Here is a 16715-nt window from a genome sequence, read left to right as displayed (position 1 = left end):
TTTTCCAATACTATTTGCACTTGATCTTAGCCAAAAGGCCGAGAAGCTATTCCAATACCATTTGTTGAAGAGATTTATCTTTTCCCCCATTGGATATTCTTTCCTGCTTTGTCAAACATTAATTGACCATACAGTTGTGGGTTACTTTCTGGGTTTTCTATTGTGTTCTGTTGATCTATATGTCTACTTTTGTGCCAGTACCATACTATCTTGATCACCACAACTTTGTAATGTAACTTAAAGTCTGGAATTGTTACCTTTCCAGCTTTGCTTTGTTTTTCAAAGTTGCTTTGGCTATTCAGGGTCTATCGTGGTCCCATACAAATTATAGAGTTATTTGTTCTAGCTCTGTAAAGAATGCTGTTGATATTTTGATAGGGACTGCATTAAATGTGTAGATTGCTTTGGGTAGTATTGACATTGTAACAATATTGTTTCTTCCAATCCATGAGTAGGGGAAATCTTTCCATTTCTTTGTGTCATCTTAAATTTCTTTCATCATTGTATTATAGTTTTCAGAATACAGATTTTTCACTTCTTTGGTTAGGCTTATTCCTAGGTATTGGCCTTCTCGACTGACTTATTTTGAGTATTCTTATTGTTTTTAGTGAGGTTGTAAATGGGATTGATTCCTTAATTTCTTTCTGCTGCTTCATTATTGGTATAAAAATGCAACAGATTTCTGTACATACATTGATTTTGTATTCTGTGATTTTATTGAATTCATGTATCCATTCTAGAATATATTTTTGGTGGAGTCTTTCAGGTTTTCTATATAGAGTATCATGTCATCTGCAAATAGTGAAAATTTTACTACTTCCTTGCTGATTTGCATGCCTTTTATTCCTTTTTGTTGTCTGCTTGCTATGGCCGGGGCTTCCAGTACTACATTAAATGATAGTGGTGAGAGTGGACATCTTCATCTTGTTCTTGACCATAGAGGAAAAGCTCTCACTTTTTCCTCATTGAAGATGATATTAGCTGTGGGTTTTTCATAGATTGCCTTTATTAATTTGAGGTAAGTTCCTTTTAAACCTCCTTTGTTGGGGGTCTTTATCATGAATGGACGCTATACTTTGTCCATTCAGATGCTTTTTCTCCATCTATTGAAAAAAATCATATGGTTCTTTTTTCTAAGATTTTATTTATTTTTTCATGAGAGACACACACAGAGAGAGAGATGCAGAGACACAGGCAGAGGGAGATGCATGTTTCCTGCAAGGAGTCGGATGTGGGACTCAATCCAGGTCCCAGGATCACACCCTGAGCCAAAGGCAGATGCTCAACTGCTGAGCCACCCAGGCATCCCAGATCACATGATTCTTACCCTTTCTTTTACTCTTGTGGTGTATCATATTGATTGATTTGTAAATATTGAACCACTTTTGCAACCTAGGGATAAATCTTTCTTAATCATCATGAATGATCTTTTTAATGTACTGTTGGATTTGGTTTGCTAGTATCTTACTGAGAATTTTTACATCAATGTTCATTGAGGATATTGGCTTATAGTTCTCTTTTTTAGTGGAGTTTTTATCTGGTTTTGGTATCAGGATAATGCTGGCCTCATGGGATGAGTTTGGAAATTTTCCTTCCTATTCTGTTTTTTTGGAATAGTTTGGGAAGAATAGGTATTAACTCTTCTTTACATATTTGGTAGAATTTGCCTTGAAGCCGTCTGGCTCTGGACTTCTGCTTTTTGGGAGTTTTTTTGGTTACTGATTCAGTTTCTTTGCTGACTATTTTTCTGTTCAAGTTTTCTATTTCCTCCTGTTTCAGTTTTGGTACATTATATGTTTCTGGGCATTTATCCATCTCTTCCAGGTTGTCCAATTTATTGGCATATAGTTTTTCATAATATTCTCTTATGATTGTATTTCTGTGGAGTTGGTTGTTATTTCTCCTCTCTCATTTGTGATTTTTCTTATTTGGATCTTTTTCTATTTTCTTTTTAGTAAATCTGGCTAGAAGTTTATCAGTTTTATTATTTTTTTCAAGAAACAGTTTCTGGCTTCATTGATATCTTCTATTTCTTTTTTTTTTTTTTTTAGTTTCTGCTCTAATCGTTATTATTTCCCTGTTTCTTCTGGCTTTAGGCTTAATTTGTTGTTTTTTTCTAGCTCCTTTAGGTTTAAGATTAGGCTATTTATTTGGGATTTTTCTTGCTTCTTGAGGAGGGTGATATTACTATAAAATTCCCTCGTAGGACTGCTTTTGCTGCATCCCAAAGGTTTTGGACCATCGTGTTTTCATTTCACCAGTTTCCATATATATATTTTTAAAAAATCTCTTATTTGATTTCCTGGTTGACCCATTCACTCTTCAGTAGCATGTTGTTTAACCTCCATGTATTTGTGGTCTTTCCAAATGTTTTCTTGTGGTTGACTTATAGTTTCATAGCGCTATGGTTAGAAAAAGTACATGGTATTACTTCAATCTTTCTGTATCTGTTGAGGACTGATTTGTGACCCAATTTGTGATCTATTCTGGGGAATGTCAAGCCCCACATCAGGCTCCACACTGAGCACGGAGTCTGCCTGAGATTCCCTTTCTATTTTTTTTAAAAAGATTTTATTTATTTATTCATAAGACACACACACATACAGAGAGAGAGAGAGGGGGGCAGAGAGAGGAGCAGGCTCCATGCAGGTCTCTAGGATTGGGCCCTGGGCTGAAGGTGGCGCTAAACTGCTGAGCCACGTGGGCTGCCCTGAGATTCTCTTTCTAAGCAAATCTTTTTAGAAATGGACAAGTTCCTCTGAGAGAGGAATACTGAACATGATGGGCATTCTTGGGAACAGATGAACTTAAGTAAATGAGTACACAGAAAATTGCAATGTGTCTAGAAACAGAATAGTCTACTTTGGTCAAAACATGGTTCTTACAGGGAAGAGTATGGGATAAGGCAGGAAAAGTAGTAAGAGAAAAATCTCTTGGATAAGTTAGAATACTAGAGTAAGAAATTTTGACTCACCTCTACAGTCTTCTGAAAACTGAAAATATGAAACAACTGGGATAAAAGGTGTTTTTCAGAAAGACTTTCAGGATTTAGTAAAGGATAAATGAGGTTGTGGCAAGACAACACAGTAAGAAGCTATTACAATACTCCAGGATAGCGGCAATATTTAAAACTCATGTAGGCAGAGTCAGAAGGCAGAAGCTCAGAGGAGGACCAGAAGGTTGTAGACTCTACTGTTGGGCTTCCTTTGCTAGCATCTAAGTGGTCATATCCCTTAGAATGCCATCCCACAGCAAGGAAATCCCTCTTATGGCCCTAGTGATTAGTGCTAAATTCATTGCCACTGAAGATAGTTGGAACAGAAAATTGGAACATGTCAGCAAACCCTTCACGACAAGGTTTTCAAAACAAAAACAGAGTTGCTATCTTGGCAGAACTGGACAATGAGGGAAGAAAATTACTAGTGTAATCAATCTTCATCCAATCATCTTGGAACTAGCAATGCACTCTAAGAGAGAGCTAGACTCTCTCTTAAGAAGGACTTTCAGGGGCACCTGGGTGGCTCAGTGGTTGAGTCTCTACCTTTGGTTCAGGTCCTGGGATCCTGAGATCCTGTTAATGTCTCAAGCTCTCAGAAGGGAGCCTGCTTCTCCCTCCATCAAAGCTCTGTCTCTCTTTGTGTCTCTCATAAATAAATAAATAAAATCTTTTTTAAAAAAGGACTTTCACAGGCACTTGGGTAGCACATTCAGTTAAGCATCTGACTCTTGATTTCAGGTTAGGTCATGATCTCAGGTTGTAAAATGGAGCACAGTGTGGAGCCTGCTTAAGATTCCCACTCTCCCTGTCCCTCTATCCTTCTCCCATTTATGCTCATGTGTGCACATGCTCCCATGCTCTCTCTCTCTCTTTGGAAAAAAAAAAGGACTTCCAGGCCATGCCGAGCAGCAGCATATTGCAGCCCAGCAAAAGATAGCTTTGCAGCATGCACGTGCACATTCATTTGGATGCTTCACAACTCAAGACTCTGCATTTGGGAATCATATTCTTCCTATTTTACCTCACCTTGACCTAGAATGAAGAAAATATGTGTAATGAAAGTGACTGTAATATGAAATGCTAAAACTACTATCATTCGGAATTAATATTATCATTCAGAATTGAATTCAGTGACTTCCAGGATTTGGGTGAACATTTATATTTTTTGCTTATTCAAAGGAAAGATTATGTGTAAGTCAAAAGTAAAGGAGGGTCACCAGGATGATATGAGCTTTGGAAGCTGTATTATCTGAGTGGCTGATTATGTTACCTATGACTGTAACTTTTTTGTAATGTAGTTTGATTTCTTAACTCTAAACCAGGCTCAAATTTGGATGGTCACATAATTCACCCCTGTGGCCCCCAATTAGTTGGACTCATATGTCCACAATAGACTTTCAAGAACCATTTATAGTACTTAATTTTAAACAAATGAGGATGCTTTAAAAAATGTGAACCAGTAAGCTTAAATAAGTTATATTTATATTTACTAATTATAGAATTGATATCTGTGTACCTTCTGAGTTTATAGTCAACATGCCATCCTGAAATACTATTTAACTCATAACTAGCTCCTCTATTCTCCATTTCAAAAGGACACCTAAGTTAAGACTATCAATCAGTCTTAAACATTTTTATAAACCTATACCACTATGAATTATATGACTAAATGGTATTAAAGACAATTAAGTATGAGAAATGTGGTTTAAAAATTTGTACATGCTCTTAGCATTAGTACATAAATGGTATGCCTATGTGGTTTTATTGTCCATTTTTGTGCTAATTAAAAACATATGCAAGTTGGAAAAACTCATTTAGGCACATATCAAAATTGGAAAATAATACATTCAAGAAAATTTGCTCTGTGAAGTAAAATTAAAAAGGATAAAACACCCCAAGCTTGATTAAAGACTGCCCTAAGTATGACAGATGGGTACCAATATTTAATGAAATAAATTTGTTATGAAATAAATAATCTAAATTAAATTGGAGGTTGTAAAAAAAAGGTAGATGTTCATGAAATGTGGGGATTAGAAAAGATGGAAATAATAAAGAGATAAGTACTATGAACTTTTGGAACGGAGTTTATAAATTCTTTCATTTTAAGATTTCATTTATTTATTCATGGAGAGAGAGAGAGAGAGGAGCAGAGACACAGACACAGGCAGAGGGTGAAGCAGGCTCCACGCGGGGAACTCGATGTGGGACTTGATCCTGAGACCCCAGGATCACGCCCTGAGCCAAAGGCAGACGCTCAACCACTGAGCCACCCAGTGGTTGAATTCTGATGAAAAGAGAAACAGAATACTTTCTCCATGCAAAATTCACTTAATACAAATGATTCCCCTTCAAAGATCCCCAAACCTTCCATTACTACATTCTCTCAGGAAAAGTACATGAATTAGTTGCCTATATCCCTTGCGTCCTAAAAACAAACAACTCTTCTGTGTTTTTCTTCCATTAGTAAATAGTTGAGATCTTGGGTCCCTAGAGAGACCAAGCAATTTCTTAACAGAAATCTAACTAAATGGAAATACGTAAACTCCGAAAAAAATTTTAAGACTTAATGTTTCTGCCATGACTCACTTTATTGTCAGATTTTAATTTTTATTTTAAAACTTGAGAAAACGTATACCTCAAGGCATAAGGAGACCCCAGTTATGGTCACACTAAATATTTAGAAGTTAAGTCTCTTAATGCTTTCAGCAGGCGTGAGAAGTGTTGTCTTGTGCTGTAGCGAAACTGAAGGGGGGGGGGAATCAGAGGTTAAAATAAAATTTCACATTTATTAATAAAAAGTTTGTAGTTATTTGTAGTTAGTACTTACTATTTGGCCACATGATGTCGCTCTTTACCGCGAAATTTTCTCATTCAAGCCAAAACTAAGTCATCCGTTTTCATATTGGAAGACTCCACTCTGTTTTTCTAAGCGAGTGTTGAACAATGGCGAGCACTTCAGGATGGTAAGGAAGAAATACGATTCCTCCAAATTTTCAGACAAGTTACGATTTGAATGAAAAAAAAATTAATTTGAAATGGTGTGCTCAAATCAAGGCGATCGGGAGCACCGGCATCTACTGCTGTTTTTTATGATGCTCACAGCCTGGGAGCCCGCGAGCGGTCAGATACACTACTCGGTCCCGGAGGAGGCCAAACACGGCACCTTCGTGGGTCGCATCGCCCAGGACCTGGGGCTGGAGCTGGCGGAGCTGGTGCCGCGCCTTTTCCGACTGGCGTCCAAAGGCCACGGGGACCTTCTGGAGGTAAATCTGCAGAATGGCATTTTGTTTGTGAATTCTCGGATCGACCGGGAGGAGCTGTGCGGGCGGAGCGCGGAGTGCAGCATCCACCTGGAGGTGATCGTGGACAGGCCGCTGCAGGTTTTCCATGTGGAGGTGGAGGTGAAGGACATTAACGACAATGCGCCTGTGTTCCCCGAGACACAAAAGTATCTGTTTATAGCGGAATCTAGGATGCTTGACTCTCGGTTTCCACTAGAGGACGCTTCCGACGCAGATATTGAGGAGAACGCGCTGTTGACTTACAGACTGAGCCCCAACGAATTTTTCTCTCTGGACGTGCCAACAAATGACGAACAGGTAAAGCCTCTTGGACTTGTATTACGGAAGCCTTTAGACAGGGAGCAATCTCCGGAACTTCATTTATTGCTCACGGCCACTGATAGAGGCAAACCTGAGCTGACTGGCACCGTTCAGTTACTCGTCAAAGTGCTGGACGCCAATGACAACGCCCCAGCTTTTGATAGAACACTCTATGCTGTGAAATTACCAGAAAACGTCTCCAATGGGACTTTGGTAATTAAACTTAACGCCTCAGACTTGGATGAAGGCTTGAATGGGGATATTATTTACTCATTCTTTAGTGACATTTCCCCAGATATAAAATCTAAATTCTACATAGATGCTGTAAGTGGAGAAATTATAGCAATAGGACATATCGACTTTGAAGAAAGCAAAACCTACAAACTTCGAGTGGAAGCAATCGATAAAGGCTCCCTACCACTAGCTGGTCATTGCACAGTTCTTGTGCAAGTTTTGGATGCTAATGATAATGCTCCAGAGTTGACTGTTACCTCCCTGTCTCTCCCTATCTCAGAGAATGCTCAGCCCGGCACAGTCATCACCTTGATCAGCGTGTCCGACCGTGACTCTGGCGCCAACGGGCAGGTGACCTGCTCACTAGCACCCCAAGGCCCCTTCAAGCTGGTGTCCACCTTCAAGAATTACTATTCGCTGGTGCTGGACAGCGCCCTGGACAGAGAGAGCGTGGCGAACTACGCTCTGGTAGTGACCGCACGCGACGGAGGCTCGCCTTCGCTGTCGGCCACGGCCAGCGTGTCCGTGGAGGTGGCCGACGTGAACGACAACGCGCCAGCATTCGCGCAGCCCGAGTACACGGTGTTCGTGAAGGAGAACAACCCGCCCGGCTGCCACATCTTCACGGTGTCGGCGCGCGACGCCGACGCGCAGGAGAACGCGCTGGTGTCCTACTCGCTGGTGGAGCGGCGCGTGGGCGAGCGCGCGCTGTCGAGCTACGTGTCGGTGCACGCGGAGAGCGGCAAGGTGTACGCGCTGCAGCCGCTGGACCACGAGGAGCTGGAGCTGCTGCAGTTCCAAGTGAGCGCGCGCGACGCGGGCGTGCCTCCCCTGGGCAGCAACGTGACGCTGCAGGTGTTCGTGCTGGACGAGAACGACAACGCGCCCGCGCTGCTGCCGCTGCCCGGGGCGCGCGGCGGGGGCGGCGCGCTGAGCGAGCCGGTGTCGCGGGCGGTGGGCGCGGGCCACGTGGTGGCCAAGGTGCGCGCGGTGGACGCGGACTCGGGCTACAACGCGTGGCTGTCGTACGAGCTGCAGCCGGCGGCGGGGGGCGCGCGCAGCCCGTTCCGCGTGGCGCTGTACACGGGCGAGATCAGCACGACGCGCGCCCTGGACGAGGCGGACGCGCCGCGCCAGCGCCTGCTGGTGCTGGTGAAGGACCACGGCGAGCCGGCGCTGACGGCCACGGCCACTGTGCTGCTGTCGCTGGTGGAGAGCGGCCAGGCGCCCAGGCCTTCGTCGCGGGTGTTGGCGGGCGGCGCGGGCGCGGGCGCGGGCGCGGGCGCGGCGCTGGTGGACGTCAACGTGTACCTGATCGTCGCCATCTGCGCGGTGTCCAGCCTGTTGGTGCTCACGCTGCTGCTGTCCACGGCGCTGCGGTGCTCGGCGCCGCCCAGCGAGGGCGCGTGCGGGCCGGGGAAGCCCACGCTGGTGTGCTCCAGCGCGGTGGGGAGCTGGTCGTACTCGCAGCAGAGGCGGCAGAGGGTGTGCTCTGGGGAGGGCCCGCCCAAGGCCGACCTCATGGCCTTCAGCCCCAGCCTGCCTCCGTGTCCCGGATCTCTAAACGCAACTGAAGATCCACAAGCTTCTTTGCAGTCCTCTGGAAAGGTGGGTTACTCAAATATTTTATTCTTTTATCTATTTATTTTTGAAGTCTGAAAACAATTCTTATTACCTCAGAAGGTGTCTTTATAGTTTTTTTTCTCATTCTAGAGATCTGCAAGTATTTCTTATTTATTTTTCAGAACTTGGCACTTTAAGTTTATAGCTGACTTTTGTGTTTCATCTTCCAATTGTGAATCATTAAAAACCATACACTGAGGGCAGACCAGGTGGCTCAGCGGTTTAGCGCCGCCTTCGACCCTGGACATGATCCTGTAGACCCGGGATCCAGTCCCACGTGGGGGCTCCCCATATGGAGCCTGCTTCTCCCTCTGCCTCTCTCTCTGTGTGTCTGTCATTAATAAATGGATGGAATCTTGAAAAGAAAAAAAATTTAAATGAAAAATAAAAAAAATACACTTAGCACGTATTTATTGGGTGCTGAATCTGAATTAGTTTCATTTAATACCTATCTGAAAAAAAACCAAACAAACCTATCTGAAAAGTATTCAGTGAACAACAATTTAATTGCTACACATTAAATATATTTCAACACCACTCTACCATGTATTCATTTCTAAAGTTTGCATGGTGCTTTAATATAATTCTATTGTTTACAAGAAGTCCCAAAGCAAAATGTGTAGTAGCTGTTACATTAACTTTGTAGTTTTCTTTTTTTTTTAATTTTTATTTATTTATGATAGTCACACACAGAGAGAGAGAGGCAGAGACACAGGCAGAGGGAGAAGCAGGATCCATGCACCGGGAGCCCGACGTGGGACTCGATCCCAGGTCTCCAGGATTGCGCCCTGGGCCAAAGGCAGGCGCCAAACCGCTGCGCCACCCAGGGATCCCAACTTTGTAGTTTTCTACCTTTCTCTGTGTGAGGCTGAAGACTTGGTTGGCCAGCCTTACTCAGTGTTTTTTATTTCAATGAGTAAATTTCAGTATACTTTAGAAAATAGTTATTTTACCTTAGGAATAGAATTCTGACAATAAATGTTAGAAATACAACTCTCATTCCAAGTTGTGTAAAATATGTTTCTATATGCTTGACAATGTATTGATTGAAAATTTTTTCTATATTTAGAAAGTATTTTGAAATTTATAAAATTAAATTTTTATCTGATATTGGAAAAAAATACTTCCTGTCAGGTACTTTCTTCAGAAGACTTTCTCCTTTTTACTGAAATTTTTGTTAGTATATAATGTTTGTGCATTAGAGATATCTATTCTACACTTTGAATTCTGTTGAATTCATAGTCTATACCTTAAAAAAGTTACCCCTGTCATTTGAGATGGTTAACTTTCCCCTCAGTATTCTTTTTTTTAAAAAAGATTTTATTTATTTATTTATGAGACACACACACAGAGAGAGAGAGAGGTAGAGAGAGGTAGAGACACAGGTAGAGGAAGAAGCAGGCTCCATACAGGGAGCCGGATGCGGAACTCAGTCCCAGGACTCCATCCCAGGACTCCAGGACCATGCCCTGGGCGGAAGGCAGGTGCTAAACCACTGAGCCACCCAGGTATTCCCTCCCCTCAATATCCTGAAAGACAGAAATCTGGAGATGAGATTGCACCTTCAAATTCATTCCATGTTAAACTTATATTTTCTGAATTGTGGCCTGTGACTATCAGATTGGTGTTTCTTCACACTCTGTCTTTAGTTGAAGCTTTTGTTTTCTAATTTATATTGTAGAAATTTCCTTTGTACTTACAGTGAGTTTTTGTTATGTGACTTATTCCAGTCTATTCCAGGATTTTTTATTGTGTTACATACATTCCTTAATTAAAAACTCAGCAGAGCAAAATCAGAGTAGTTTTGAGAATAGAGCCACAGTATAACCATGAAAGTGCAAGTAAAATTCACTTAAATGATATATTTCAGTAATTTTTCTTTTCCCTTATAGAAGACATGTGTAGTATATGTTCCAAAGCAATCAGTTTTCATTATATTTCTTTTTTAAAATGTTATCTATCTATCTATCTATCTATCTATCTATCTATCTATCTATCTAACAGAGAGAGTGAGTAAGCACAGGGAGGGATAGAGGGAGAGGGAGAGAGAAGATTTAGCATACTCTTCACTGAGCCCAAAACCCAATGCAGGGCCAATCTCAAGACCTGAGCCAAAATCAAGAGTTCACCATTTAATCCACTGCACCCCTCAAGGGCCTCTTTTCATTATACTTCTTTCAAAACTTGAGTATTCTCTATGCTCCTGTGATCAATCCTATCTATGTCTGTCAGCATAACTCTTCTTACTTTTTTAAAAAAAGATTATTTATTTATTTATTTATTCATGAGAGACACACACAGAGAGAGGCAGAGACACAGGCAGAGTGAGAAACAGGCTCCACCCAGGAAGCCCAATGTGGACTGGGTCCTGGGACCCCCGGACCCTGTCCTGAGCCAAAGGCGGAGGCTCAAGCACTGAGCCGCCCAGGTTTCCCAGCATAACTCCCCTTAAATCCAAACTTATGCCTTCAAATATCTCTGTCCTTGCACTTTTTCAGGTGCAAGGACACCTGAATCAGAATTTGAATGGACTTTAATCTAAGGTCAGTCTGAATAAGTAGAAAAGTATAAAAACAATTTAGTAGAACAGATGAATCAATGAATTAAATGAACTGAGCCCGGGTATTTGATTGTATGCTGTATGGATTATATGGACTGAAGAGTGCTAGAAATCTAACTCCCCTCCACACTCCCACTAGTTTCTTAGAGCTAGTATTATTTATTAAATACTTAATATATCTCCTATAACTATAAATTTTATTCTTTATTATTGATGGCTGTATTGATATAATTGGTAATTTTGTCCTTTATATTAATACTTGTTTTCTCATGAATATGGGCTATCATCATATGCAAATTTTCAGAAGATCAGTGAACATCTAACAATGAATTTATCTTTTGCATCATCAGAAAGCATGAGCACACTGGGATCCAGGGAGGTTAGGATTCAAAATAGCTTGGAAGTTCAAAGTAGAGAGGTGAGAGCATGGAAGACACTTTAGTATTTATTTAGTAGCTACCTCTCTGTGTTTCTGCGGATAACACTCCTCAATTCAAGTAGCAATTAAGAAGCTAATAATGAAACTTCCCTTTATCAGTCCCCAACTTGTAGGCTAAGTTCTGATCCAATCTGAAACTTGAGAGTGAAGGGACACTATAAATAAATACACAGGATCACAGACATAAAGGGAGTATATCCTAGGTAACTTGGGGTCGGTCTATGGTGAGCCTATCCTATCCTAGACCTGGTAATTCTAACTGCATTAGCAACACCTGGAGTACTTAATGAACATTCTGGTTCCCAGACAACATTTGAAATAAGTAGGACTGGCAAATTTGCAAATTTTAATAAGCACTCCAGGTGGTTCTTACTCAATTGAAGTTTCAGATCCAATAGCCCTATTGAGATGCTTGGCAAAGCAAGTTCCTATTATTTGACAGGATATAATTTAAGTATCCCCTACTTTCTATTCATTATTGAAGATTTAATTGGCACAGCTATGTTATTGCTTGCTATAAAACAAACATTAATAGGAATGGAGTTTTGTTTATGTTTAATTCATGCTTTACAAGAAAAATAATCCTTAAAACCAGAATGTGAAGGGACTTTAACCTTTAAGGTCAGTCTAAAGAAGTAGAAAAGTGTAAAAACAATTTAGTAGAACAGATGAATCAATTCAATGACTCATTCCTATTTTCTTGTTCATAAATGTTGCTCTATTTTTTTAGCTCTTAATAACAACTGAAAGGATTAAAATTTTTTTTGGCTCTTTTATAAATCATAATATCATTAAAGTAAATAAATTAACCTTCTGGGTAAGACCAAAGGTCCTATTATTAAGTTTTCTCTTCTTGGAAAAAGAGAGTTTTCTCTCTTTTTTTCTTTCAGTAGTGTAGATATATTAATAGGGAATGTCAGTTGCTGAATATTTGATTCCAAGAACTTTGAGAAAGAGAAAATATTTTTACTGCAGGTGGTGATGAAAGGCTTTATTGATACTGATAAACTATTAGATAATTCCAAAACTGTTCATTTAGGGTACTTGAAAAGATTAAATATAATAAAGATGAAAGCACTTGTCCCTGCCAGTAGAAATCATAAATTTTTGAATTATTTTATCTAGAATCATAACTAAAATTATTTTTGCCCATGTAATATGCATAGCAAAAAATGAAACTTCTCCCTGTAGTAACAAATTTCTCAATAAAAAGCACTTTTCTATTTTCCTAAAGACAAGAACCACCAATCAGCCTGTGCAGTAGTAATAGTAAAGGCATTGCAGAGTGATAAAATTCTATAGGCAATAATTTTTACCAAAAAGCCAATTGTGGTCTTGACACAATATGAAAAGAAATGTGGCTAAATTGAGGCCTGAGGATATTGCCATTTGTGAAGCACTTACTCTCCTTAAGGTACTGTCCTAGGCATTTAATGTATCATAATTGATACAATCACCATATTGTTACTTTATGAATGTTATAAAACTGGAAACAGAGGCAGAGAGAGTTTAAACTATTCTCCCCAAGTCACAAAACTAGAAAGTTTAAGAATAGGAATCAGAATGGAGACATTTCTGATGTCAAAGCCAATAATCTTCCCTCAACTATCTAGTGATGACTGAAATTTAGGAGTTTCAAACACCTCACAGAGAACTGATTCTTCAGATTAGTGTCCAGTAAGGTTTATTTAATCTCAAAATAATAAAAAAGAAGTAAATTAAGTGTCAACATTGAAGACATTTAGGGGCACCTGCATTGCTCGGTAGGTTAATCCCCTGCATTTAGCTCAGGTCAGGATTCTAGAGTTTCGAGATCAAGTCTTGGCATCCAGCTCCCTGCTCAGTGCGAGTCAGCTTCTCCCCCTCTCTGCCTCTCTCTCTTTCTCTCTCAAATAAATAAGATCTTTTAAGAAGTTGAAGACGTCTAAATTTGTTACCCAGTAAAATACTGATACACTCACTATATACAGATACTAAGTATTTTCAAATGTAGCTAATGATAATCATGGTTGGGGAAGAAATTACCTCTCTGAGGTTCTGCACTCAACAAAACGCTGAACTAAGAGTAGATGATAATTACTATTGTATATGAAAGAGAAATCACGTGAAGTTTTGAGGATCCATAGAGATACAAATACGTAAAAATAGAATTAAAAGCTATGAATACAAGTTGTTAAACTTATGGAAATATACTTACACATTCAGCCACCGGATGTCGCTGTCTTCCATAAAATTTTTTACAACAAAGGCATAATCCTGTTTCTCAAGAACTAAAAAGGAGCTACATACTCAGATCTCAGCCATTTCGACAAAATTGGATGTAAGAAAAAGAATAGGAAAATCCAGAGAGCATGTTTGATTTAGACCGCTGATTCATCAATTTGTAAATCGACAAAAAGGTATGATGCTGGTCTACACACCCAGCGGCCTCATAGCCCAACACGGGCTTCTTTTGCTTCTGCTCCTCGCAGCCTGGAAGGCGGGGAGCGGCCAGGTTCACTACTCGGTCCCGGAGGAGGCCAAACACGGCACCTTCGTGGGTCGCATCGCCCAGGACCTGGGGCTGGAGCTGGCGGAGCTGGTGCCGCGCCTTTTCCGACTGGCGTCCAAAGGCCACGGGGACCTTCTGGAGGTAAATCTGCAGAATGGCATTTTGTTTGTGAATTCTCGGATCGACCGGGAGGAGCTGTGCGGGCGGAGCGCGGAGTGCAGCATCCACCTGGAGGTGATTGTGGACAGGCCGCTGCAGGTTTTCCATGTGGAGGTGGAGGTGAAGGACATTAACGACAATGCGCCCATCTTCTCAGTCTCAGAACAAAAGCTTTCGATACCGGAATCTCGACTGCTTGACTCCCGGTTTCCGTTAGAAGGCGCCTCTGATGCGGATGTTGGAGAGAATGCAGTGCTGACTTATAGACTCAGTCCAAATGAGTTTTTCATTCTTGATATTATAAACAAAAAAGACAAAGGCAAATTTCCAGTGCTTGTTCTAGGAAAAATGCTAGATCGTGAAGAAAACCCTCAGCTTCAGTTGTTATTAACGGCAACTGATGGAGGCAAACCGGAATATACAGGATCTGTTACTCTGCTGATCTTGGTATTGGATGCCAATGATAATGCGCCTATATTTGACCGATCTGTTTATGAAGTAAAGATGTATGAAAATTCAGCGAACCAAACTTTAGTAATATGGCTAAATGCGTCTGATGCAGATGAAGGAATAAACAAGGAAATGATATATTCATTTAGTGCTTTGGTTTCTCCCAGCATAAGAAGGAAATTTCTAATGAATGAAAAAACGGGAGAAATAAGAGTAAATGATGCTATTGACTTTGAGGATAGTAACACTTACGAAATTCATGTAGATGTTACAGATAGAGGAAACCCACCCATGGTTAGTCACTGCACCGTCCTAGTGGAAGTTCTGGATGAAAATGATAATCCACCTGAGGTGGTTATCACTTCTTTGGCTCTCCCGGTGCAAGAAGATGCTCAGGTCGGCACCGTCATCGCCCTAATCAGCGTAACTGACCATGACTCTGGCGCCAACGGGCAGGTGACCTGCTCACTAACACCCCAAGGCCCCTTCAAGCTGGTGTCCACCTTCAAGAATTACTATTCGCTGGTGCTGGACAGCGCCCTGGACAGAGAGAGCGTGGCGAACTACGCTCTGGTAGTGACCGCACGCGACGGAGGCTCGCCTTCGCTGTCGGCCACGGCCAGCGTGTCCGTGGAGGTGGCCGACGTGAACGACAACGCGCCGGCATTCGCGCAGCCCGAGTACACGGTGTTCGTGAAGGAGAACAACCCGCCCGGCTGCCACATCTTCACGGTGTCGGCGCGCGACGCCGACGCGCAGGAGAACGCGCTGGTGTCCTACTCGCTGGTGGAGCGGCGCGTGGGCGAGCGCGCGCTGTCGAGCTACGTGTCGGTGCACGCGGAGAGCGGCAAGGTGTACGCGCTGCAGCCGCTGGACCACGAGGAGCTGGAGCTGCTGCAGTTCCAAGTGAGCGCGCGCGACGCGGGCGTGCCTCCCCTGGGCAGCAACGTGACGCTGCAGGTGTTCGTGCTGGACGAGAACGACAACGCGCCCGCGCTGCTGCCGCTGCCCGGGGCGCGCGGCGGGGGCGGCGCGCTGAGCGAGCCAGTGTCGCGGGCGGTGGGCGCGGGCCACGTGGTGGCCAAGGTGCGCGCGGTGGACGCGGACTCGGGCTACAACGCGTGGCTGTCGTACGAGCTGCAGCCGGCGGCGGGGGGCGCGCGCAGCCCGTTCCGCGTGGCGCTGTACACGGGCGAGATCAGCACGACGCGCGCCCTGGACGAGGCGGACGCGCCGCGCCAGCGCCTGCTGGTGCTGGTGAAGGACCACGGCGAGCCGGCGCTGACGGCCACGGCCACTGTGCTGCTGTCGCTGGTGGAGAGCGGCCAGGCGCCCAGGCCGTCGTCGCGGGTGTTGGCGGGCGGCGCGGGCGCGGGCGCGGGCGCGGGCGCGGCGCTGGTGGACGTCAACGTGTACCTGATCGTCGCCATCTGCGCGGTGTCCAGCCTGTTGGTGCTCACGCTGCTGCTGTCCACGGCGCTGCGGTGCTCGGCGCCGCCCAGCGAGGGCGCGTGCGGGCCGGGGAAGCCCACGCTGGTGTGCTCCAGCGCGGTGGGGAGCTGGTCGTACTCGCAGCAGAGGCGGCAGAGGGTGTGCTCTGGGGAGGGCCCGCCCAAGGCCGACCTCATGGCCTTCAGCCCCAGCCTTCCACCGTGTCCAGTACCAGATGTGGAAATGGAAGGAGAGTCTTCTGGAGGGGACTACTCTGGAAAGGTGGGTTATTACTTTTTTAATTTCCATATGTTGATCTGTGAATAATTTATTAATCGCTTTTTGCCCTCATGCATATGTCTCAGAATATCTTCATCCTTTCTAATATAGCATATTGCTGTAAAATCTCAAATATTTCTACTAATGCCTAATATAATTTATCTAAAAGCTCGTTTTGGGGGTGTCTGTTGGCTCAGACGGTAGAGCATGTGACTCTTGGGGTGGTGAGCTCAAGCCCCATGATGTGCATGCAGCCTACTTTTAAAAATAAAAAAAAGTTCATTTTGTGTTTTGTCTATTGTACTCTGTGCATCATGTTTTTCTTGATACTTCAATTTTTAAATAGTTCAACTTGTTTTTAAGTATTTATATTTCCAATCAAATATTTGAAGTCATTTGTAGGTTTTGGTTTTTTCATAAAGCAGTCTTTTTTATTTTTACAAGTATTT

The 16715-nt window shown here is 42.9% G+C and overlaps 2 protein-coding genes and 1 pseudogene across 3 annotated transcripts in view; all 3 read left to right on the top strand.

Moving 5' to 3' along the window:
- Window positions 1-3332: 3332 nt before the first annotated feature.
- On the top strand, window positions 3333-4039 carry LOC129513315 (SOSS complex subunit C-like; annotated as a pseudogene).
- A 1994-nt stretch (window positions 4040-6033) lies between these two features.
- Window positions 6034-16715, top strand: part of LOC129513505 (protocadherin alpha-C2) — a 143351-nt gene continuing 132669 nt past the window's right edge. The window contains exons 1-2 of one of the 2 annotated variants that reach the window (XM_055331563.1): window positions 6034-8442; window positions 13662-13756. In XM_055331563.1, coding sequence (XP_055187538.1) covers window positions 6034-8442; window positions 13662-13730 — 2478 coding nt within the window. In that variant the 3' untranslated portion in view covers window positions 13731-13756. Of the gene's footprint in view, window positions 8443-13661; window positions 13757-16715 lie in introns of those variants that run through there. The other variant, XM_055331562.1, reaches the window with a different exon arrangement.
- On the top strand, window positions 13861-16377 carry LOC129513558 (protocadherin alpha-10-like). The gene is given in 1 exon segment (XM_055331683.1): window positions 13861-16377. A coding segment is annotated over 1 exon segment (2517 nt).

This window comes from Nyctereutes procyonoides, unplaced genomic scaffold (assembly GCF_905146905.1).
Source record: "Nyctereutes procyonoides isolate TBG_1078 unplaced genomic scaffold, NYPRO_anot_genome, whole genome shotgun sequence".
Lineage (NCBI taxonomy): Eukaryota > Metazoa > Chordata > Mammalia > Carnivora > Canidae > Nyctereutes > Nyctereutes procyonoides.
The sequence above is the reverse complement of the archived record's forward strand: the minus strand, read 5'-3'. Positions and strand labels throughout refer to the sequence as shown.